At 59.5% G+C, this 24,919-nt stretch overlaps 1 protein-coding gene across 5 annotated transcripts in view; it reads left to right on the plus strand.

The window, feature by feature from the left end:
- The window catches only part of BRF1 (BRF1 RNA polymerase III transcription initiation factor subunit), a 55,776-nt gene that overhangs the window by 6,369 nt on the left and 24,488 nt on the right, over positions 1–24,919 (plus strand). For all 5 annotated transcript variants that reach the window (XR_006962112.1, XM_047079947.1, XM_047079946.1 and 2 more), the window contains exons 2-4: positions 701–781; positions 13,300–13,473; positions 24,569–24,600. Coding sequence is in view for 4 of the 5 variants with exons in the window: in XM_047079947.1 (XP_046935903.1) it covers positions 701–781; positions 13,300–13,473; positions 24,569–24,600 (287 nt within the window). In the remaining variant the exon portion in view is untranslated. The remainder of the gene's footprint in view (positions 1–700; positions 782–13,299; positions 13,474–24,568; positions 24,601–24,919) is intronic.

The following is a 24,919-nucleotide window of genomic DNA, read 5'->3' on the forward strand; positions in this document are numbered from 1 at the left end:
TCTAGGTCTAGCACACAATCCAGACCTCTGCCTGGCTGTTGTCACGGGGTGACAGGGCAGAAGTCCCAGCCCCAGTGTCTGCAGAGCAGAGAGTGCGGGACTTCCTGGGACATCTGAGCCTCGCTGGGAGACGCAGGGCAGGGTGCCCGCAGGCCTGGCTACGGCCACCTTCGGGGTGGGCTCTCTAGGCTGCCATTCTGGGGGTGGGCGGCACACAGGTGGCCAGAGGTGTGAGTGCCTCCTGTAGACCAGGTGGCTCAGAGGCTCTGGGCCGCATAGGGCGTGGCCTGGGACGTGGCCCGTACCCTCCGGAAGCCCACAGTCCTGTGGGGAGATGGACGCACTGGCCAGTGGTCACTGTGCAGGTGTAGCTCCTGCGAACGGGCTGGCCCAGAGCGCGTAGAGGGCCGAGGGGAGAGCTGTAGTTCGGAGGTGAGCTGCGCTCTCTCTGGCCGCCATGTGGCAGTGGTCTGGAACGTGCTTAGAGAGTGCCGGTGGCCGTGTTCCACCTGCCGCGGCTCCAGGTGGAGGCCGCAACCCCGTTGGCACGGCAGAGGGAGAGGCCCCGATCGTGGCTGCCTCGCACTGTGAATGCTGGTCCCGCTGGGTCCTGGCTCCAGAGACGCCCCATGCAGGGAAGGTCTGTCGGTGTGGATCTTTTTTGCCAGGTTTTGACTAATCAGGCTGGTTGTTCTTCTAGGTGCCGGCAAAACCCCAACCCTGGGCGGCGGCTTCCACGTGAACCTGGGGAAGGAGTCGAGAGCACAGACCCTGCAGAACGGTATTTCCTGTGGCGGGGGCTCTGGAGGAGGGCAGGTGTCGGGGGTGGATGGAGGTGGGGTGGAGGGCAGGAGCGGGCGGCCTGCGGTGGCCCCTGGCTAGCACCTTCAGCACCGTGCTGAATAGAAGTGTCTTTTTCCTGATTCCAGGGGAAAGCGTCCAGTCTCACAGCACTGAGGGCGCTTTGAGCTGTGGTCAGCTCAGGCAGGGACACATTCTGCCAGCACTTCTCAGACATTTGCTTGAGGACACTCTCGGGAGCCATCGTGTGTCCCCTTGCTCTGTGGTCTTAAAGGCATACCTCAGAGACACTTCAGGGTCTGCGCCAGACCGCCACAATACAGTGAACATCACAACTTTTTGTAACGGGTTTCCCAGCGCACGTAGAAATTACATCTGCACGATATTCTAGTCTCGGTCTCAAGTATGCACTAGCATTAGGTCTCAAAAGTCAGTGTTTATACCTCAATTTAAAAATACTCTGTTGCTAAAAAAGTGCTAACCGTCATCTGAGCTCTCAGTCGGTCATCTTTTTGCTGGTGGAGGGCCTGCCTCGACGGTCCTGGCTGCTGACCGGGTAGGCGGTGGGTGGAGGCTGGGGAGGCCGTGGGGACTTCGGAAAACAAGGCAACAATGAAGTCTGCCGCAGGGATGGGCCGTCGGTCGTGAGCAACTTCTCTGTAGCCTGCGATGCTCTCTGATAGCACTTGACCCACAGTAGAACTTCTTTGAAAATGGGAGCCCGGCCTCTCAAACCCTGCAGCCGCGATATCCGCAAGTTGATGTGATCGTCTGCGTCCTCTGTTGTCGTGTCAACGATCTTCACGTCATCTCCGCCAAAATGGATTCCGTGTCAAGAGTCCACGTTCTTGGCTCGCCCGTCAGAAGCAACGCCTCATCCTTTCTAGTTCGATCATGAGATTGTAGCGTCTCCAGGCCTCCTTTCCAGTTCTGGTTGTCTTGCTGTGTCCACCACGTCTGCAGTGACTTCCTCCCCTGGAGTTTGGAACCCCTCACGGTCACTCACGAGGGCTGGAATCAACTTCCTCCAGACCCCTGTTGGTATTCTGAGCCCTTCCCATGAGCCGCATGAGCCATTAATGTTCTGGGTTTTTTAAATGTTTACTTACAGAGAGAGTGTGAGTGGGGGAGGAGCAGAGAGACAGGGGGACAGAGGATCTGAAGCGGGCTCTGTGCTGACAGCAGTGAGTCCGACGTGGGGCTCGAACTCATGAACCACGAGATCATGACCTTGGCCTAAATCAGGCGCTCAACCAACTGAGCCACCCAGGTGCTCCAAACCATGAATGTTTTTAATAGCATCCAGAGTGGTGAATACTTTCCAGAAGGTTTTCAGTGTACTTTCCCCAGATCTGTCAAGAGGAATCACCGTCTATGGCAGTTACAGCCTTCCAACACGCATTTCTTTTTTTTTTTAATTTTTTTTAATGTTTATTTATTTTTGAGAGAGAGAGAGAGAGATACAATGTGCAAGCAGGAGAGGGGCAGAGAGAGAGGGAGACACAGAATCCGAGGCAGGCTCCAGGCTTCGAGCTGTCGGCACAGAGCCTGACGCGGGGCTCGAACCCATGGACTGCGAGATCATGACCTGAACCGAAGTCGGACACTTAATGGACCGAGCCACCCAGGCCCTGACATGCATTTCTTAAGTAACAAGACTCGAAAGTCGAAGCGCCTCCTCGATCCACGGGCTGCGGGACGGATGCTGTGCTATCAGCGATGGACGCAACGTTGCTCTCTTTGTCCGTCTCCATCAGAGCTCTCGGGCGCCCGGGTGCTTTGTCCACGGGCAGTAACATGTTGGAAGAAATCTTTCTTTTTCTGAGCAGCAGGTCTCCACAGCGGGCTTCAGATATTCAGTAAACCGTGTTGTGAACAGACGTGCTGCCGTCCGGGCTTCGTGTGCCGTCGATAGGGCGCGGGCAGAACACAGGGTAACTTCAAGGGCCCCAGGGTTTCCAGGACGCTACGCGAACCCTGGCCTCCGCTTCAAGTCCGCGGCTGCCTTGACCCCAGCAGGACGGTCAGCCCGTCCTCTGAAGCCCTGAAGCCAGGCGTTGACCTTGCTTCCGAGCTGTGGAAGTCCTCGATGGCGTCAGCTCCCTGGAGAAGGCTGTTTCGTCTACACTGACGGTCTGTTGCTTAGCGGGGCCACCTTCGTTCACGATCCTCGCTCGGGCTCCGGACAGCTTGCCGCACTTATACATCGTCAGCGCTCGCGGCCTCACCTCGCGCTTGTGTGTTAGGACACGGGTTCTTTGCTTAAGCCTCTCGAACCCGCCTCTGCCAACCTCAGACGTTTCCGCTGCGGCTTTCTCCCCTCTCGGCCGTCAGAGAATGGAAGAGTCCGGGCCCTGCTCCGGATCAGGCTTCGGCTTCAGGGATCACCGTTGGGGCTGGTCTGAGCTTCTACGTAGACCACTCAAACTTTCTCCGCTTCGGCAGTGAGGCTGCCTCCCTTTCTTATCACACGTGTGCTCACTGGAGGGGAACTTTTAATTTCCTTCAAGAACTTTCCCGCTGCGCTCGCAGCTCGGCTCGCGGTTTGACGCAAGAGGCCAAGCTTTCGGCCCGTCTCGGCTTCCGACGTGCCCTCCTCACTCAGCGGCCTCATTTCTAGCTTTGACGGTGAGAGACACACGACACTTTTACCTGCACACTTAGAGGCCACCGTAGGGTTAGTAGTTGGCCTGATGTCAATACTGTTGTGTCTCAGGGGCCAGGGAAGCCCGGGCAGAGGGAGGGAGGGAGACGGGGGAGCGGCCGGTGGGGGGAGTGTCGGTGCGCACACGACGTTTATCAAGGCCACCGTCTTACACGGGTGGGGTTCACGGAGGCCCGAAACAGTTACAACGGTAACATTGAAGATCGCCGGCCACAGATCACCGTAACAGATAAAACAATCATGAAAAAGTTTGAAGTATCGGGAGAATCACCAAAATGTGACACGGAGACACAAAGTGAGCAGATGCTGCTGGAGACACGGCACAGTCTTGCCGGGGGCCGTCTGTTCGTAAAGACCGCGTCTGCGAAGTGCCAACAGGGTGTGCCCGTGCCCGTGCCGGGAGGGCAGGCTGCGCGGCGTGTGGTGTCCCAGCTGCAGCCCGCCGTCTGCTGCGCCGCATCACACTCAAGGACCCATCTCCCCTGTGGGTGGATGTGGCCAGCATCACACGTGCCACCGTCACCATCGCCGGCCGCGGCGCCCGACCACCAGGAGGGCAGTTCGTGGGCTTGGAATGATTGCGTAACGGGATGCTTTTACATTTCTTTTGTGCTTTTTTCTCTGATGCCATGGGTTTATTATTAGCATAGTTAGTTTTTATTAGAGATCATACCGTGCGTAGGACCTGTCCCTTGACACGGTCGGTGGCCACTTGTCCTGCGGTCGGGACAGCACCAGGGGCTCCTTTCACGACGGAGGGTCAGGCTGCCACCTGGTGCTGGCCCAGGTCCGCCCCTTCACTGTGGCTGGTGCCGTCACGTGGTGGTGTTCTGTGTGCCGACTTCAAGGTGGACCCGAGTGAAGGGAGGCGGTCACACAGTCTTGTGCTTGCAGCAAAATCGGAAACTAACAGGACAGAAATAATCCATCTTATTGAAGATAGTTACCCTTGGTTAAGTGAGAAGTCAAAACAACTTGCAGAACCCTCAGCGCGGGGCCACAGCGAGGTCTGAGGCCAAGGCATTCGGGGGAGCGCTGGGCGGCCTAGGGGCCGGGCCTTTCCTCGGGGCTCTTGCCTGCGGAAAGCAGCCTGCGCCGGGCGCCTGCAGGAGGGCCCGCCGACCCTCCGCCCACCTGGGCAGGCGTCCCCTCCCGCCACCGTCGGCATCCGGTCTTTGCTCGGGCGGGGGCTGTGGGGGACAGGGAGGCCGGCGGGCCCAGCCCCCGGTTCTGCTGCTTTTACTTGGCGCTTGGGGCCTGGCCGTGAGGCTGCACTGGGTTGACCTCCTGTCCTCGGAGATCTTTCTTTGCTCTCTGCCCTGGTGAGTTTATGGCAATTTTATTTCCTCCTGTCCTTTTCCGTAGCTCCTGGGGGAAGCGGAAAGGGCAGACCCCAGCAGGCTTTCCGGACGTTGTCTGAGAGGTGCGGCCGGTACGCTTCTGATGTGCTGGGGCTGCCCCCGCCTCGCGCTTCATGGTCCGTATCTCACTTTCGAAATTCCCGTTATCGCTGCCTGCTGCTTCCCGTGTGGCTTATCCGTCTGCTCCTTCTCGTGTCCCTCACCTCCCCCGGCCCTGGTTTGGAAGTGCTGTGCTGACCCCTCCGTCCTGGTGCCCTGGGGCGTGTGCGACCGTCCCCCACCCAGCCGTGGGTCTGGGTGCAGTCTGGGCGTGTGGCCTCAGCCCCCACGGTGGTTGCCGATCCGTTTGCCCTGATGAGAAAACGGGAAAATTGGAAAATGGGCTGAGACGGCTCCCAGCAGCGCCCGGCTCGTTCTTTACGCTCACGTAGTTTGCCGGCTCCTGGCACCCCTCCTGTGTGGCCCTTGTGCCCACACCTTTCCAGGGTCCGTCTCTGGTTTTGTTGGGAACGCACCCAGGTTGTGCTTAGCAGGTTAGCCACCTCCTCTGGGCTGTGTTGGGGGGCTGTGCAGGACGCAGGGATGTGATGTCACCAGCATGGGAAGGTTGCTGCCAGTCTGAGTTTTGATCTCTCTCGTCATCTCTCCTAACCGGCCCCTTGTGGGTTTTCCCTCCGTCTCTGGACTTCGGAGGCACCACCGGGCTGGAGCGTTTTTCGTTGACTTGAGAGCCCTTTTACTTGGGAGCCGTTTCTATTCTATTCTTTTTGTGTCTGTTTTTCTTGGTGTAACATGTGCATAGTCAGGTGCATAAAACGTACTGACCGTAAGTGAACTGCTTTGTAAACTTACACAGATCAGGTGTGCCTCACGGATCAAGGTAGAACATGCTTCTTTTTAAAAGAAAAGTTTTTTTTTTTTTTAATGTTTATTTTTGAGAGAGAGAGAGAAGGAGCATGAGCAGGGGAGGGGCAGAGAGAGAGAGAGAGACAGAATCAGAAACAGGCTCCAGGCTCCGAGCTGTCGGCACAGAGCCCGACACGGGGCTCAAACCCACAAGTCGTGAGATCACGACCTGAGCCGAAATCAAGGGTCAGACACTCAACCAGCTGAGCCGCCCGAGCGCCCTGAACATACTTGAACCCCAGAAAGCTCCTTGCTGTCCGTTGGATTTATGTGTTTTTCTGCTGCGGATGATTGGGATCCTGGAAAACGCCCTTTCTTGTGCACATCGGTACTTTGTTTTGGGCCGTTGGGACTTCGCCGTGTGAATACAGCACAGTTTGTTCACCCACTTTTCCTGTCGGTGGGTGTTTGGGGCTTCCTTTCTGGCTGCTGTACGTGAGCTGCCGGGCACCTCCTTGCACTCCGTCCTCTGGTCGGCGCCCCTTGGGGGTGTGCTTGTGAGTGGGGCTTCTGGGGCCGCAGGCGTGCGCTCACGTTCGGCAGATGCGCCGGAGGCTTTCCAGCACGGTTGTGCCGCGTCACCCTCGCGGCTGCAACCACGCGGGAGCACAGGGGCCGTGTCCGCACGCGGTGTCGGTGCTTTTGCTGACTCCGGTCTTCCTGCTGGGTGTGTGCTTTCGTTTGCTTTGTCTGGTGAGTGGCTGCGTGGAACACCTTCGTGTGTGCTTTTTGGCCATTCAGAGATCCTTCTTTTGTGAGGTTGTTTTAAAAATCTGAGTTATCGTTTTCTTACTGCTTTGTAGATGTTTTGATACATTCTGCATTTGAGCCCTTGGTTGGAGGTGCACATTCTGAATCCCTTTCCCAGCTGGTGACTTGTCTTTTCACTTAAGTCTCGACATTGTTTCTGGATGAGTAGAAATTTCTTAACTTTTAATGAAGTCCCAACATGTTGCCTTTTTTACGGTTGGGGGTTTTGTGACTGAACACATTCTTGTCTACCCCGAGATCTGCAGACACTCTCTTGTGTTTTCACCTAGAAGCTTTGTTGTTTTGTATTTCGCAGGTAGGTTTGGGATTTCCCTCGGATGAATTTTGTATCTATGGTGTGAGGTAGGGGTTGAGGCTTACATTTTTCAATGTGGACGTATAATTGTCCCATTCGCCAATAAGACCGTCCTTTCTGAACCCAGGACGCCGAACTGGTCCATTCGTCACAAGTCAAGTGACTGTGTAGGGATAAGTCCATTCCACACTCCCGTGCCGGTGCCACACTGTCTTGACCGCCGTGGTGTCCTTGTAGCAGTCCCACAGTGTAGCTTTCCGGCACTGCCCCTCTTCAGGATGGTCTCGGCCCTTCTAGCTCCTTTGCGTGGCAGAGTAAATGTTAGAATCGGCTTGTCGGTTTCCACAGGAAACCTTGCCCAGACTGTGGTTGGGATTACCTGGACGCTGTAGATCAGTTACTCATGAAATCTGGTCATGCATGGCTGCTTCTTGGTTAACAGTCGCGTGATGTGTGACAGTCATTTGCTACTTCTCTCTTCCCCATCTGTACGCCATCATTTGTTTCCAGGGCTTTGTTACCCATTAGTGCCGTGTGGCCGCTCTCCCTGGGGTGATGTTGGGCAGAGTGGTGACCGTGCATGTTCCTGTCTGTCTCCTGACCTTGGTGTGATGGTGACCACCAGCTTGTTGTCAGGAAGAATCACGTTAGCATTTTGTCACATGCTCCTTTGCGTTTGTTGCAATGATTATATGCGTTTTCTATTTGTTTTGTTAACGTGATGAAGTACACTGAGTTTGTGAGGTTAAACGCACCTTGCCCCTCTGGCCAAGACCCTGCAGGGTCGCGCTGCATTGTTCCTTGCTCTCTGCAAGGGCTCCCGTGTGACCTACCAGTGTCTTCTTAAGCATGTGGGAATGGGAAGTCCTCTGGGCCTTGACCTTTCTTTGTGAGAGGTTTTAATTATGCTTAAAGATTAAAGATGCGTCTTCTTGATTGGGACTACTTTCCATAGGGTTTTATGGGACCAGTTATCTTCCTGCTCTTTCTTGTCGGTTTTGGTAAGATGTCCTTCTCGACTTGTCTTCGAGTAACTCAGACTCAGACTGTCCTGAGACTCATTTGCCACACCCTCCCCCTGTGCCCCTGGGTCTCCTGATTTGGGAGGACGGCCTGTCTTCATTCGTGGCCTCGGTCATCTGGGCTTTCTCCCTTTTTTCTTAACTGCATTCATCTCTCCAGAGCCTCGGTGTGGGGTCGTCTGTCCTGTTTGTGTGTCTCTTGCTTGATCGGAGCCTTCTCTCCATTGTCTCCTCCCTTTTACATCTTCTGTTCAGTCCCTTGTTCCTTTTTAGTTTTTTAACTTGGGAGCTGTGGCCACTGTTAGGCTTTTCTTTTTCTTTTTTGATATTTGTAATTACAGCTGTTCATTGCTGCAAGCTTTGCTCCATCTGGAACCCGCAAATTTAGAGACTGCTATTTCTCCTTTCTGTTCTGTTTTTTTTTTTGTTTTTTTTTTGTTTTTTAGTTTTTTTAAATGTTTAATGGTTTTTTTGCAAGAGGCAGAGAGCAGGAGTGGGGGAGGCGGGGAGAAAGGGGGACAGAGGATCCGAAGCAGGCTCTGCGCTGACAGCAGCGAGCTTGACGTGGGGCTTGAACTCACAAAATCCGAGATCATGACCTGAGCCGAAGGCAGATGCTTAACTGACTGAGCCACCCAGACATCCCATGAGGTTTATTTCTTTTTATTTTTAGAGAGAGAGAGAGAGCACAAGTACAAGCAGGGGAGGGGCAGAGAGAGAGGCTGAGAGAGAATTCCAAAGCAGGCTCCACACTGTCAGCCCAGAGCCTGACGTGGGGCTCGAACTCACGAACTGTGAGATCATGACCTGAGCAGAAATCAAGAGTCAGATGCTTAGCTGACTGAGCCACCCAGGCGCCCCCTCTGGGTTTTTTTTTTTTTTTTAATTCTTTTTAAATGACCTCTGGTCTCCCAGCAGAGTTGCAGAGACAGCCCGAGTGTGCCCCCATGGCTGCCCTAATTCGGACCTCTTGCTTGGCCTGGCTATGGGGCTGGCCCTTGTCCCTGGTCTCCTCCTGCGTGTGACCATTTCTCCCAGCTAGACGCACCTGGAGAGTGCTGGCCTGTTGTAGAAGCCGCTGGGGTTGGAGCTGGCTGTGGGTTTGGGGTGACTCTGCCGAGGCGGCCCCCCCGTCCTTGCCCCACGCCAGATGTACCTGGCCTCCCGTGACTGGGCGCTGGCCATCTGGGCCCTGAGGCTGCCAGGTTCCTCCCTCTCCCGTCCTGTGCTCCGTAGAGATCAGTCCCGAGGGCCACGCAGCGCCTGGCGGGGCTGCAGGGAGATAACGTCCCGCTGCCCCCGCAACACTTGCTGTCCGCTGGCCTCCTGCACCGCCCGCTGGGCCCCTCCCTCAGCTCTGTGCCTGCCGGACTGCTGTCCTCCTTGTGGGGTCCGTTGTCCTCGTGCCGCGTCCTTGTTCTTCCTCATGATCCCTCCCGCAGGAGTCCACCCCCTGTCTGGAGGGAGAGGCCTCTCGAGCCAGCTGCGAGCCCCCTCCCCACCCCGGACCCCGCCGGCGGCCGCTCTTCCTCCACGCCCGAGCTCACTGTCGAGGTCCTTATCCGTGTCCGCACGGCTCCCAGTTAATTTTGAGTTTGAAAAAAGTCTAGTGATCGCGTTTTTAATTTTCCAGGGCTGTGTCTTTCTTTTAATTTTTTAACTCTTGTAGAGAGTGTGTGCGCGTGCACGCGTGTGCGTGGGGAAGGGGCAGAGGGAGGGAGGGAGAGAGAATCCCAAGCAGGCCCTGTGCTGTCAGCGCTAGCCTGGCGAGGGGCTCGATCCCACAGCTCTGGGACCGTGACCTGAGCCGAAATCAAGAGTCAGATGCTCAACTCTCTGTGCTCCACCGGGAGGACCGAGATCTTTGTAATATTGGAGGAGGCCGTGGGCTTTACAGGCCTCCTTCCGTTACCAGTCGGCTTGTGGAGCTTGGGGTTTCTTCTCCCTTTTGTTGCCGTTTTCCACAGAGGTCAGTGGTCGTCAGGGTCCGCTCTCGCTCACACACGCAGGTCTGAGGCTGAGCCCCTCGCCTCTGTGGCCGCGCAGGCGTCTGGCAGCCCCCGGCAGCCCGGATCCAGGCACAGGAGTCGGTGGGACCCCCGTCCCCGCGGCACCGGCCTGACCCTGGGGCCCGGCTGGCGTCGTGGAGGTCCTCCTGGCCTTGGGGGTTGGGAGGTGGAGGCACCCTGTGGATGGAAGGTGTGCAGATTCTTGAGCCGTTCGGAGTCAGACCCTTCCTCCCGCACGTTCTCCGGGGCGCTGGCCCTGCCCCGGCCCTGCCCTGTGTTCGTGTTCCTGCCCTCCTGGCCGTTGGCGTGGGCCGGGAAGGATGCCGTCCCGCCCCCGGCTTGAATGGAAACGCGGGCCTCGTCTCACAAAATGCCAAAATTTTGAAGGCACCTATGTGCTAGTGTGTTTCCTTTTTTTAAAAAATTTTTATTTGGGGAGAGGGCGGAGAGAGAGAGACAGAGAAGGGGAGAGAGAGAATCCCGACAAGGGGCTTGATGCCATGGCCCTGGGACCATGACCTGAGCCGAAGTCCGACGCTCACCTGACCGAGCCCCCCGGGCGCCCCAGGTGTGTTCACTTTTAGCGTTCGTTTATTGGGAGGAAGCCTAAAGAGAAGAAGCTGTGTGGTTCGTTGATCAGGAATCGGTTGCACGCAAGTTTATGCTTACCGCATCTTTGTGTCTTTGTGCTTGTGTCCCTGCGTCATGTGACTTCTCAGTCTGCCGTGGTGCTGGCTGACCTCGCATGAATTAAAAACTCATTGCGGGGGGGGGGGGGGGCGGGGTGAGTGGGGAGTGACTGCTAATGAGGACAGGGTTTCTTTTGGGATGATGAATTGTGAATATGCCACAACCGTCGAATCGTACTTCCGGTGAGAAGATACTACAGTGTGTGAATTATGTGCGATGAAGCTGCGATAAGATAACGTATCACAGTAGTTCTGTGCCCCCAAGCCGGCAGGGAGTCCCCTCCTGCCCGCTCTGCTCTGAGAGCACACCCCCCCCCACCCCCCCCACCCCCGCCAAGCCCCACAGAGCCGGCAGGTGGGGCCCCTGCTGCTCTGTGTTGTCCCAGCGGCTCTGCTCGCCTCCGGGCTTGCTGGGCTGAGGGCGAGCCCGCCGATGGGGGGTGGCGCTAGGCCCTGCTGCCCTTCTGTCCGGTCAGGGCCGTGGCCCTGATCCCGTGTCGGTTCACGGAATGGAGGGCTCCAGGCAGGGCGGGGGTGTGCCACCGGGAGGGCGTGCTGACCGTCGGGTCCCCCTGCCGCCAGATCACATGCCGGATGCCAGCTCCTCGGGGCGCCGGCTCCCCGGGTGCCTGCCTGTGGCCGGCGGTCGCCGTCAGCAGCATGCCTAGGGTGGGCGGGCCGGACCGTGAGCCACACAGCCCTCGCCTTCCCCTTGCCAGACGGGGGGGGGGGGTGGGGTGGGGGGTGGGGGAGGGGGGCGGACAGCACCTAGCTGTCCGTGGGTGAAGCACAAGTCCCTGGCTTCTCTCCTTGGCCCAGCTCAGGGTGGCCTTTGCCAGAAGAGTGGGTCTGGGGAGCCAGCAGGTGTTAGGTGGAGTGGGGAGTCTGTGTGGCGGCCGGGGTGGGTGGACAGCCCGCCACACCGCAGCTCTTGCTGTGTCCCTGCCACGGGCTCCGGCCACACGGCCCGCGGTGACTTCTCCTGTGCCGGCACGGCACGTCTGCGTCCTCTCCCGCTGCTGCTGTAGCTCGTGGGATGTGCTCGTCCGGGAAGAGGGGTGTGTGTGGACTGTGTCCCAGACTGGCCGACGTCCCGGCCACCCCGTCACCTGACAGCCCCCGGCCTCCCCGAATCCGCCTGCTGCTCCCGCCCTTGCACGATGGCACACGGCAGGCCGGGGCAGCGGCTCTTGGTGGACAGGCCGGCGGGGAGGCCAGTTGGCCCTGCTGGGGAGGCCGGGCAGGCACGAGCCAGCCTCCTGGCTGTCGGAGCAGGAGGCCAGTCCGGGGAACTCAGCTGTGGGACAGGGGTGTTCCCGTGGGGGCCCACGGCCGGTGGGCAGTCTCGTCTGTCCCTGTCAGGAGGCCGTGTCTGTGTGGAGCATGTCACAGGGAGCAGCCCCAGGCTGGCCGGCCCACAAGCCCTTTGCTGCCACCCTGAGCACAGGGGCCTCGGGAGGAGCAACTGCTCAGGCTGCAGACCCTTGCTCTCCAGGCACAGAGCGATGACAGTCCTAGGGACTCTGGGAGAGTGGTGACAGTCCTGGGGACCCTGGGAGAGCGGTGACATTCCTAGGGACACTGGGAGAGAGGTGACAGTCCTGGGGACACTGGGAGAGCGGTGACAGTCCTGGGGACTCTGGGAGAGCGGTGACAGTCCTGGGGACACTGGGAGAGCGGTGACAGTCCTGGGGACCCTGGGAGAGAGGTGACAGTCCTGGGGACCCTGGGAGAGAGGTGACAGTCCTGGGGACCCTGGGAGAGCGGTGACAGTCCTGGGGACCCTGGGAGAGAGGTGACAGTCCTGGGGACCCTGGGAGAGCGGTGACAGTCCTGGGGACCCTGGGAGAGAGGTGACAGTCCTGGGGACCCTGGGACAGCGGTGACAGTCCTGGGGACCCTGGGAGAGCGGTGACAGTCCTGGGGACCCTGGGAGAGCGGTGACAGTCCTGGGGACCCTGGGACAGCGGTGACAGTCCTGGGGACCCTGGGAGAGAGGTGACAGTCCTGGGGACCCTGGGAGAGCGGTGACAGTCCTGGGGACCCTGGGAGAGAGGTGACAGTCCTGGGGACCCTGGGACAGCGGTGACAGTCCTGGGGACCCTGGGAGAGCGGTGACAGTCCTGGGGACCCTGGGAGAGCGGTGACAGTCCTGGGGACCCTGGGAGAGCGGTGACAGTCCTGGGGACCCTGGGAGAGAGGTGACAGTCCTGGGGACCCTGGGACAGCGGTGACAGTCCTGGGGACCCTGGGAGAGCGGTGACAGTCCTGGGGACCCTGGGAGAGCGGTGACAGTCCTGGGGACCCTGGGACAGCGGTGACAGTCCTGGGGACCCTGGGACAGCGGTGACAGTCCTGGGGACCCGGGAGAGCGGTGACAGTCCTGGGGACCCGGGAGAGCGGTGACAGTCCTGGGGACCCGGGAGAGCGGTGACAGTCCTGGGGACCCTGGGAGAGCGGTGACAGTCCTGGGGACCCTGGGAGAGCGGTGACAGTCCTGGGGACCCTGGGAGAGCGGTGACAGTCCTGGGGACCCTGGGAGAGCGGTGACAGTCCTGGGGACCCGGGAGAGCGGTGACAGTCCTGGGGACCCGGGAGAGCGGTGACAGTCCTGGGGACCCTGGGAGAGCGGTGACAGTCCTGGGGACCCTGGGGACTTCACACCCGCGCCCACATATAAAGCTTGGAACCCGCAAAAAGTGAACTTAAAAACGTGGAAGGGAAAGGGTCAGTCTGTCCTAACCTTGGGAATCCGTGGTAACGTCTCTGTTGTATCCTAGGGAGGCGTCAGATCCATCACCTGGGGAACCAGCTGCAGCTGAACCAGCACTGCCTGGACACAGCCTTCAACTTCTTCAAGATGGCCGTGAGCAAGCACCTGACCCGCGGCCGGAAAATGGCCCACGTGATCGCGGCCTGCCTCTACCTGGTGTGCCGGACGGAAGGCACCCCGCGTATCCTTTGGTTTGGGGGCCTCTCGGAGGAACCCCGTCTCGGCGCTCTCTGGGTTGGCCTCCCTCCGTTGGGCTCAGCAGTTGCAGTATCCTGGCGTATTTCGTGGAGGCACCCTAGTGGGTGAGCGCAGGCCTTCCTGGATCGAGATAGCCTTCTGCCACTTGGGAGGGTAGGCCCCCGGCCCGTTGGCCCCCCGGGGAGGACAGAGTGCACTCCGCCGTCAGGCCAGTGATCCGCCGCCTCGGGGAGGACGGCGGCGTGTTCTGTTACCGCACTGAGACCGACCCTGCAGACGCTCCTGCGTGCCCAGAACTCAGTGCGTCGCACCCCCTGGAAAGCCCTCCCGGGGCCGCTCGCCCCCACCCTGGCTGTCCGCCCTCCCTGCCTGCCTGTGTGTCTTTTCCACCATCACTCGGCTCCCTTGGCCCATCCTGCGTGGGACCCCTGCTCCTGGTCCCGTGTCCTTGTTCCGAGATAGCACGTCCCCCAGCGGCTTCCTGCAGGTGGTCTCCCTTCTGCCTGTCCTCTCGGGGACGGCCCGGCGGGCTGCGGGTTGCACATCGGTCTCTGGAATGTGGACGGGGGTGCCCACCGCGCTCGGGCGCCCTGACCCCTGGCCCCGTGCGTGAGGCCGGTGTGCGGTCCCCTGCAGGGCTTAGCACCTCCTCATTGTTCTCTCTGAGCTGCGGACCCGGAGCCCCTGCCACTCGCGGTTCCTTCCTTGGCGTCACCCTCGTTCCCGGGGTGGCCCACCGCCTGCTTTCCGGCGTTCTCTTCCTTCGTTCCCGCTCACTTACTTTCTGCTTTCCCACCGGGCTCCTCTCGTGGCATGTGTGTCCCCAGTGGATTCCTGTCCGTCACAGCTGCCCTCACGGGCGGGGGGCCCCAGCCACGGCGCCTGTGAAGTAAGCATGGGCTGCTGGAAGGGTCGTGGCGTGCGTGGCTGGGCCTGTTGGCCGCCGTTCCGATCGGGCAACCCTCAGCACCGGAGTCTTTCATTGAAACGTCCTAAGGTTTTCGAAGGTTCTCATTCCAGCATACCACGTCGAAAGCACACGCATGCTCTGAGCGGGCACGGGTCTCGGGTTCCCAGCACAGCGCCCCGGCAGAAGATGGTGTAGGCGCCTCGCCTGCGTCCTACCCTGGCCCCCGTGCACCGAGCAGCGAGAGGCCCGGCCAGCCTAGCTCTGAGGAGGGCGGCACAGGGGAGGCGCGTGGTGCTCCATTCGGGCTGGCTCTGCGTCTCCGGGAGTACGGAGCGCGGGGAGCAGGGCGAGGGTGTGCAGGCCAGGCTCCGGGATCCGTCCCTCCCCCACCGCCCCCACCTCCGGTCCCCGCCCCAGTCCGGCGAGCAGAGAGAGGCATCCTCAGAGGTGCTGGCCCGTGACCCCCAACGGGAGAGGCCACAGGGTCCGGGGGGGCGGGTGGGAGGGCCGGTGGGGGGCGGGGGCGGGCTGGGGTAGAGCCAGGAGAGCCTGGGGGGCGGGGGAGGGCAGAGCCAGGGGGACAGAGGCAGGAGGGGGGGCGGGGGGGCTGGGGCAGAGCCGGGACCAGGCTCCCTTGCTGTTGCCGGATCAGGTGTGACCTGCGTCCGCGTTTGTCACGCACGCATCCACGGGAGCTGCCGCAGCGGGTGTTGAAGCCTGTGACATTTACCGGGTTCCAGCTGAGCTGCCAGCAGGCCTGTATGTGAGCGGCTGGCTTTGCGCCACGACTCCGGGTGTGCACACGGAGGCTTCTGTCACTCGCGACCTGCCCCCACCCACAGGGGCCCCGGGTGGGAGGGACAGATGTGGGCGGATCGTCCCACGGCTGACCGCGCCCTGCACACGGCCGCCGACCGCAGACCTGTCTCCTCTGCCAGGCTCCAGACCCCTGGGGCCTGTTAGTAGCGGGTTTGGTTCGCAGGCCTGGGCTGGGTTTCCAGAGCCTGACTGCTGTGACTCCGGCCACCCCGTGTCCCCTCCTCACGCCCAGCCGAGGACCGCGTTTCTTGCTTTAGAGGGCGGTGCAGTCGGAGACTCTCCCTTCTGCCACGGGCCCCCAGCCCCCCTTTACCTGCTTCCCTCTGCCCCTCCCCCCGTGTGCCCAAGGACAACCAAGGAGTTGAAAACATGTTTTTAAATAGCTCTTTTCTAGACGAGTTTTAGGTTCACAGTGCAACTGAGGGGAAGGTACAGAGATTTCCCAAGTGCCCCCCGTCCTCCCCCAGAACGGACACCCCCACCAGATAGTGTGTGGATTACACTGATGGACACATCGGCACTCGGCGTCCGTGGCTTACCTTGGAGCTCACGCTTGCTGTGGTGCCTTCTGTGGGTTTGGGCAGACGTGTAATGACACGTATGTGTCACCGTGTAGCCTACAGGGAGCCCGTGGTCGAAAGGAGGCCTTGGGGTGGCTGGTTGGCACGTATCGGAGGGTGGCCGGCATCACCGGGCACCGGAAAGTTGCAGGTTCAAAGCCACGGTAGGCTGACGTGAAGAGGGCGGCCCACCCCCGGTGTCTGTCGGCTAGCCAGGGGGCTTCGGGAACCCTGGGGACCGTCTGCCGGTGTCGGGTGACACGGAGCGCGTCCCCACCCTGGGGCCCAGCTGTCCTGCCCGGCTCGGTGTGCAGGTGCGTCCTGGGTCGAGGCCAGTAGCCTCCCCTCCTGGCTGCGTCCATTGTGGTGGGGCCTCTCTGTGGGCAGAGCTCTTACTGAGGGCCACCTTAACATCTTGTCCTTTATGGCTGATCTGTGCACCTGTTTAAGAGGCCTTTGTCTGTTCCACATCGTGGAAATACCCTCCTGGTGTCCCTTCCCAAAGCTTTTGGTTTTATGTGTCCCCTTGGAGTTTGGGATTTCTGTGGGGCTGGCTTCACCGTGTCGTCTGTCGTGAGGAAAGGGTCGGGTTCCTCTCCACGGGGCGTCTAGCGTGCGGCGCACGTGGGCCCGATGCTGGCGTCTCCGAGCCCTTCTCTGGTCCGCTTGCCTGTCCTGGGCCGACCCCGGGCGCCTAGAAGCTGCAGGTTTGGAACAGTCTGAGGACCCCGTGCGTGTCAGGAGGCCTCCAGCTCCAGCTGTCTCAGCGTCTGCGCGGTGTGTGGCCCTCTGTTCTTCTGCGTGAGTTTTCCAAGCAGCCTGTTTCCGTGAAAAGTCTTCTGGGACTTTCTGGGCTTTATGGATCAATTTGTGGGAAATTGAAGGTGACGTTCGTTTTAACAGTACCGAATCTTCCAGGCAACGAATACCCCTGTTTCTTCCGGTGTTTTGTGCTTCCAGGGATGCTTTGTTATTTTTGAGGAGGAGGCCTTTCCTGTCCTTCGTTAGATTTGTTCCCAAGTCTGTTTTGCGCTAACGTAGATGGCATCTCGTGTGTGTACAAGTACAGTTGAGTTCGTATGCTTTAAAAAAAAAATTTTTTTTAACGTTTACTTATTTTTGAGAGAGAGAGCGCGAGCAGGGGAGGGGCAGAGAGAGAGAGGGAGACACAGAATGCGAAGCAGGCTCCAAACTCTGAGCTGTCAGCACAGAGCCCGATGCGGGGTTCGAACTCACAGACGGCGAGATCATGACCTGAGCCGAAGCCGGACACCTAACCGACTGAGCCACCCAGGCGGCCTGTGTATATGGTTTTTTTTTTGTGTGTTTTTTTTTTTTTAATTTATTTTTGAGACAGAGAGAGAGACAGAGCATGAACCGGGGAGGGTCAGAGAGAGGGAGACACAGAATCCAAAACAGGCTCCAGGCTCTGAGCTGTCAGCACAGGGGCCCGATGCGGGGCTCGAACCCACGGACCGCGAGATCGTGACCCGAGCCGAAGTCGGCGCTCAACCGACTGAGCCACCCAGGCGCCCCTGTGTATATGTTTTTAAGTTTACTTATTTATCCAAGCAATCTCTACACCCAACATGGGGCTCGAACTCATGACCCCGAGATCAAGAGCTGCGCGCTCTTCCACCGGAGCCAGCTGGGCACCCTGAGATTTGTATGTTGACATTATGTCCAAGTCTACAAAATTCAGTTATTAATCTTACGACTTGACTGTTGGGATCTCTTGCTTTCTCAACCCACTCGGTTGTGTGTGTGGCACCTTTTCTTTCCTTCTATTTTTTGGGGGGGGTTTGATTTACTATTTTTCTAGCTTCTTGAGACCGATGCTTAGGTTCTTGATTTTAGTCTTTTTGGTTTTTCCTAATAAGAGCCTTAGGGACTGTCCCTTCCCCTCCAGGCAGATTGTAATTACGTGGCGCAGTCCTGATGTGTCATTCAGAGTTGTGTTGCCCATTTTGACAACGGTTGGGGGTTCTCTCCTTATCTTTGGATTATCGGTTTGCAGCGTAACTGTGTGGTCCGAGGACACTCAGCGAGCGCTCCCCCGCTCCGGCGCTCCACGGTGTGTGCACAGCTCAGCGCACGGTCTGCTCTGGTGGGGGTGCGTGTGCGTTTCAAAAGAATGTGTGTCTGTGGTCGTTGCGTGCGTTGGCTAATTGTGTGCCTTGAATCCCTGCTCGTGTCTGCTTGTTCTGCAGGACGGTTACAGCCTCCCGCCGCCCCTGTGGGCTGGGCTGTGACTTTCCCCTTGACCCCACCAACGCCTGTCACATGCCGGAGCTGCGTCGTGGGGAGGGCGCAGACCCACCTCTGGGGGGTGGGCCCTGGATGCCACGGGACGTCCACCTGTTTCCTGAGCGCTTCTCCCCTCAGTTGTACCCTGTCTGATGTGCCGCAAGTGGACTTGCTCCCTTCTGCTTGGTGTTCGCGGGGTCTATTTCCATCTTAAAATTCACTCCTTCCTGATATGTTTAAGATGTGTCTCTTGTGAGCAGTGTAGAATCATGTGTTTTTCTCTGATTTTTTAATTCAGTTTTGAAATATTTTTTGTCGGAGAATTTCATCCATTTACATTAAATGTGCTCATTGGTATATTTGCATTTAATTCCACTACTGGTTTTCTGTTTGCTACATTTGTTCTTTGTTGTTTTTTTCTCATGATGTCTTAGAGAAATCAAGTATTTTATTAGTCTAGTTTCCTTCATTTTGTGAATTTTTTTAATGTTTGTTTTTGAGAGAGAGAGAGACAGACAGCAAGAGCGTTTATGCACGCACAAGTAGGGGAGGGGCAGAGAGAGAGGGAGACCCAGAATCTGAAGCAGCTCCAGGCCGTGAGCTGTCAGCACAGAGCCTGACGTGGGACTTGAACCCACAAACCGTGAGATCACGACCTGAGCCACAGTCGGCTGCCTAACCAACTGAGACCCCCAGGCGCCCCCATACTATTTTCCTCTAAACACCTTGTCCATTATGCAGGTGTTTGTCATTGTTTTGCCCGCTGGCCTAGGTTATGTGCCCCTGTGCCTCTGACTTCTCAGGTTCCACCTTAGACTAGGGTACCAGTACTCCCCAGGCACGTGGACTGGCCCAGGCGTCCCCATGGCCACTGCTCCCACTGCGCTCATTCAGATTTCCCAGTTTTGACCGTTCCATCCTGTATTTCTCTGCATCATCTGGGACCATTTTCCTCCCATCTTAGGAACTCCACTCTTATTTTTAGTGTGTCTGCTGGAAGGTTCTCTCTGCTGCTGTTTGTGTGAGAGAGACATCGTTGTTTTTATTTACTTCTTTTTTCAAATGTTTATTTTATTTTATTTTTATTTATTTTGAGAGAGAGTGAGCCGGAGGGGCGGGGTGGGTGTCTGGAGAGAGAGAATCCCAAGCAGGCTCTGCGCCGTCAGCACAGAGCCCAACACGGGCCTCGATCTCACGACCATTGAGATCATGACCTGAGCCCAGATGAAGAATCGGACGCTTACCCGGTTGAGCCCCCGGGTGCCCCCAGAACATGTTTATTTTGAAAGCTGTTTGGGTAGCCTGTAGGTGTTTCCTGCGGCCCTCCCGGGTCATCCCTGCCCACCCCCGGTCAGGGCTGGTCGCTGGTCTGCATCATCTTGTCTCTGTTTCTCAGGGCAGCCAGCCCGTCGTCCCTGCTTTTAGGGAGTATGTTTGTCCAGCCTAGTGTCCGTGGGGCGTCTCTAGAATCGGTGGCATCATGTGTTTTATGTGTCCCAGGGGGGTCTGAGGCCGCGTCCCGTCCCAGCTGGGGTTCCCTGCATCCTCTCGTCCCGTCTGGTCTTGGGTCACATGCACATCTCACGTCCCACCTTGGCTTCTGCATTTTCCCTTCTGTTTTGTATTTTTTTTCTTCTTCTCCTCTCTCTGTTTCAATCTGAGTGTTTTCAGTAACCTACCTTCGGATTCCCTCAACCCTTCCTTTGCTGTGTCTTACCGGGTATTAGACCCATCTAGTAATTTCTTAATTTCAATTACTGTTTCTCATTAGATTCTAAGTCTTTGGTGAAGTGGCCCATCTCTGTAGTTACACAAAGGTCTTTAGTAACTCCCATCAGTAGGATCATCGGTGGTTCTGGTTGTACTGGTTTGGGGGTATTTGTTCTCTTGTTTGGCAAGTTTTTATTAAACTGATAGATACTGTGTTTGAGAACTTGAGGGGCTGTGGGCAGTTGCCCCCTGAGGGGGTTTGCTGTCCTCGGAGGGGCGGGCAGTGTGGGGAGCAAGCCCTGCTCCAGCAGAGGCTGGTCGCCCGGGGCCCGACTGCCAGCCTCATTTCGTCGGCCACCTCGCCAGGTGCTGCCTGCCCTGGAAGTGCCCGGACTTAGAGTCCACCTTCCTCCAGGGGGCGCCGTGCTTTGTCCCGGGGCAGCTGGTCCCCTGAGCGGGAGCGCGGACTGCTGGCGTGGCCCTCCTTCTTCTGAGGGTCTTCCCCACGGCGGGGCTCCCAGTTGCTCCCCTGCCTTTTATCTATTTTTCCGCTTGTTCCCCACCCCCAACCACCGCCTGCTTCCGAGCGCCGGGCCCCTGGGTGCATTTGTCTCCAGCCTGTGGGCACGCCTTTCGACACTTAAGTCAGGGCCTGTTCCTTCCTTCCCTGGGCTCTCCGTGGCTTTCCCCGTGGCACAGAATCCCTGTCCTCCGTGGCCAGCAGGCTGCAGCTTCCAGCTCCTGTCTCCCTCGCCCTCCCTGTCTTCCCAGCCACGGCAGCTCCCGGCTGCCACTCCCTGTGCCTCAGGTGTGCTGACCTCCTCCGAGCTCCCAGTCACAGGTGCCGGCCGGCCTGCCACCAGCCAGTGGGGGAGCAGGTACCTCCCGCAGCACAGAGGTGGGCACAGTGCCTGAGTGCAGACCGCGTCCGGGGCCTGTGCTGCTCAGCCCCTCGCTGAGCCTGAGCCCTGGGCACACACAGGTGGGCTTGAACCAGGAGCTGCCAGCGCGGGACGGACCATCTCAGCGTGGTTGGGGAGGGAGCCGAGACCTTTGGCCGGGGCCGGGGCGGGCTGGGGTGCGGGCCTGAGCTCTGCACCTCCCTGGCACTCGGGGAGGCAGGGCCGGCCTGGAATCCGGCCCTGGGCCCTTCCCACTCCTCTTCCGGGCAGGCAGCTGGCACAGGCCGTGGCGTGGAGCTGGGAGGGTGGGCTGCGGGCACCTCCAGAGTGTGGGAATAGCCTGCAGAGTGACGATGACTGCCCGTGTCAATTATTTGAGGAGTCGTGTACATAAGGGAGAGCCCACCACGGGATGCGTCAGCCTCAGGCTCAGTGCGGGGGGAGCAGGGTCGGCGTGCGGGGACCGGGCGCTCAGAGCCCTGCAGGGCACTTCCGTCTTTACCAGGCACAGCTCTTCAGCGGACGGGGTGTTGGGTGTTCCCGGTGGCCCTTGTCCTTCGTGGGGCGTGGCTGTGAGCTCCTGTCTAAGCAGGAGTGTGTCGGGCTCATAAATAATCGCCTGGGGAGAGATCAGTCAGGGCCAGAGCCACCCTGCGGAAGGGGGTGTGGGTGGACGGGGGGACAGGGGGTGGGGGCCGGGCAGGCCGGCCTCCGTGGGGCGGACGCGTCTGCTCCTGGTGTGGAGGGCGCCGCTGTCCCCGGGCCCCCTCCCCCCCCCCCCCCCCGTCTGTCCCCACCGGGGCCCGGGAGCTGCGGTGCCGGTTGGGAGCTCTGCTGCCCCGACCGTTCCCGCCGCCGTGAGCTGGAAGTGCGGTGTCTGTGCACGTGCTCGACCTGTCACACCTCCCGTTGGCCCGCATGCTGATGCCATTTTCCTCGTCTCTCTTTGGGCGCCCCGAGGAAACACTCCCACCTGAGGCCGTGTAGACAAACGTCATGGTCTTTTAACTGTTTGCTCTGCCGTCATCGAATCTCTGTAAACTTTCCCACTTACTGAAAACGGGTCTCCGTGTAAATCGAGCCTCATCTGATTGTTCTTCCGGCACCCCGCACGCCAGCCAGGTGGTCGCCTGTCCCTCTGGTGGTGGATCCGGACGCCGGGGCGTTGCTGGCCCAGCGTGGGCCGCCCCACCGTGGCACTGGAGCCCTCTGTACACGTCCTCAAAATCCTCTGTGGGGCCACGGGAGCGCCGGCGTTTTGGTCCGTGCGGACAGTGTTTGTGTTCGCACATCTCTTCGCAGGCCGACACCCCAAGCTGGTGCTCCCTGAGCGGAAGTGCCACCTAGCAGAGCGTGTCAGGGACCGGGGGAGGCCGCCAGGCTCCAGGCCACCGGAAGGTGTGCCCAGCACCCCGTCCTGCTGACCTTTTATGATTCCAGCACACGTGAAGGGGGGCTGGTGCCCCTGTGCCAGGAAGGTGGGGGGCACCGCCTCGCAGGCGGTGGAGACACAGGCCCGCTGGCCGGCCAGATGAGACTTTCCAGAGCCACCGGCACGTCCCCACGTGCCCCTCAGCCGGGGGACCTGCTGTGGGCCGGGCCCCGAGGGCACTCATGACGACAGCGTGGGCACCCGTGTGGGGAAGCACGTTGTTCACGCGGTCCTTGCTGCCCGGCCGGCGAGCACCGGCCGCGTGTGCGCGTCTCCTCCCGTGTCACGAGGAGAGCAGCCGCGTCTCCTTGGCCGCGCCTGGAGTCCGGTCTCCTGTTTGAAACACACACACTCCCCCAGGGTTTGCCGCGGGGATCGCACACCTCCCCAGCCTCGCGCTGCTCGGCCCACGGCAGAGGGAGGTGCAGACGCCCGCCTGCCCCCACGCGCCCTTCGGCTGCCAAGTCACTGACTGACCGGATCTCCGTGTCTGTGTTTCTTTTTTTCCCTCGGAGGGGAGATTGGCATAAAACAGAACGCTGGGGGGTTTTGACAGACGTACGTCTCTGCAGCAGGACGCAGGGCAACCTGGTCCCTTCTGGTCAGCCCCCCCCCCCCCCCCCCCGCCGCCCCTGAGGCACCCACTGAGGATTCTCACGGGCTAATTCGGCTTGTTCCAGACGTCAGGTGAAGGGAAGGCCTCTTCTGTAAGGTTTCTGTCACTGGGCGAGCTTGCGGGCCCGCGCTGTGGCGCACGCTCCGCGTGGGAGTGCACGCCCCGCCACGGCGCTGCCGGGGGCCGTCGTCTGGGCTCTTCTGGCCGTTTGTACGAAGCCCTGTGTGGGTGCGCATCCGCATGCTGTGAGCGAGAGCCTCGCCGGGAGGAGCTGGCCGGAGGCGGGCGCGGGGTCAGCCTCAGAGGAAGCCGGCCGGCCTCCCGCCATCGGGCCGTCCCGCTGCGCCCCGGCCCGCAGAGCGCGTGAGGCCGGCATCGGGTGCTGCGGGGGGCGCTTTGTTCGCCTTTCTCTCGCAAGGTCTCTCTTATGTGCCTATTGGCTCCTGGCTTCTCCCTGTGAAGTGTCTGTTCAAAACTTTTACTCATCTTTTTGCCTTTGTTTTGTTACTACTTTGTAATAGATTTCATTTTTCAGAGCAGTTGCAGGTTAAGGAAAAATCGTGAGTCCCCCATGCGCCTCTGTCCCCTCCCCCCCACCCCTCCATTTCCCTGTCAACACCTGCGTTAGTGCGTAGACACCTGCGAAAGTCACGGCTGACGGCCCAGCGTCACGTTGTCCTTACCGCAGGCCCACGCCTGACACCAGGGCTCGCTCCCGTCACGTGCTGTGGTGCCTTCGTGGGTCTAACAGGTGTGCGGTCAGTGCCGCGTGTCCGCGACCAGGAACGTCACGTGCAGTGGCTTCGCCGCCCCGGACGGCCCCTGTGCTCCACCCGTGCGCCCCTCCCCCACCCGGGCAACCTCCCACGCCTTCACCGTCTCTGGGGCTTTGCCTTTTCCGACCGTCACGGACACGGAGTCTTGTGGTTCCCGCCTCTTGGCTCGGCTCATTTCTTGTGTCCTTTTTGGCGCCACGGGTCACCACTCCCTCCTGTAGCTCGACTTCCTTTCCTCTCCTGGTCTCCCTTCCTCCCCGGCCTCTTTGCTCCCGGCCTTCCCTGGCGTATCCCGCTTAAGCGTGTGCCTTCAGAGACCGAGAAACACGGTGCCTTTTAGTCAAGGACCTTAAAGGTGGGGGCGGGATGTCTGGGACCTTGTGCAAAGCTGTGGCCTCGGGGAGCCCTTTCTTCTTGATGCGTTGGGCCCGGGGTTACCCTCCCGATGCCTGGTCTGGGCTCTGACTCAGCACGTGGGGATTTCTCGTCCTCACTTTCTCAGAGCCACAGCAGACCCGTGAGTGACATGGAGTTTCTCTTCTCTTGACGAGCCGCCCTACTCGGTGGCTTGTGTTTTGTGTTTTTGTGTACGTGTCCAGCTGAGTTTCCTCACTTAGGACATAATCTGGTGACTCTTTAATCACCTGCTGAGAGTGAGTACAGGTCCCATCCAGAGTCTCCACAGCTGTCCCCTCAAGCACCGGCACTCTGGAGGTGCCTGCCAGCCACCAAGGGCGGGTGGCCCTCTGTCCACGTGTCTGTTCCCCAGGAGCCACGAGTCGTGGGGCAGAGGCCACACGTAGTGCCTGGGTGGCTGTCAGTAGGTGCTCGAGGGACAGACCGAGTGTCGTCACGCGCTTCTGGGCTGTGCCACACGGGGTGTGGGGCCTGTGAGGACTGCATTCGCGGCCCCTCTCCCCCTGTCCTGGGAGCGGTTCACAGAGGTCTCCGTGAGCAGCCCCGATGCCTCACTCCTCTCGATCCGTGCCGAGCTTAGATTCACAACAAGGTCCGGTGGCCGGGTGTGTGGTCGGTGCCTCTGGGAGGCTGTCGGGTAACTGGGGGTCCATGGCTTGAGTGCACGTGTTCCTTGACTCCTGCCACAGACATGCTCCTCGACCTCAGTGATCTGCTCCAGGTAGACTGGTTTCCTTCCTGAGCCCTTTTCCCAAGGGAGGCTGGGACTGGGGCACAGGATGCGCCAGGGTGTGGTCTGTTTCAGAGCTGGGAGGGGGCAGTAAACACGGGTCACACTGTGGTCCTGGGAGCCGGGCGGCCTCGGCCTCAGAACCAGTGGGGAGACCCAGGTGTACTTGGTCCGAGACAAGGGAGATTCTTTAAAACGAGGGGGGGGGGGTGTGTCACGGCACAGACGTGTCCACGGTGTGAGGGTGTGTGCGGGGCGCTCACGGATTCCACGCCTGCGCGGAAAGCGTGGTCGGGTCCCGGTGCACCTG

This window comes from Lynx rufus, unplaced genomic scaffold, assembly GCF_022079265.1.
Source record: "Lynx rufus isolate CCGP_SWC_20201006 ecotype Redwood Valley unplaced genomic scaffold, mLynRuf1.p SCAF_17, whole genome shotgun sequence".
Taxonomy (NCBI): Eukaryota; Metazoa; Chordata; class Mammalia; order Carnivora; family Felidae; genus Lynx; species Lynx rufus.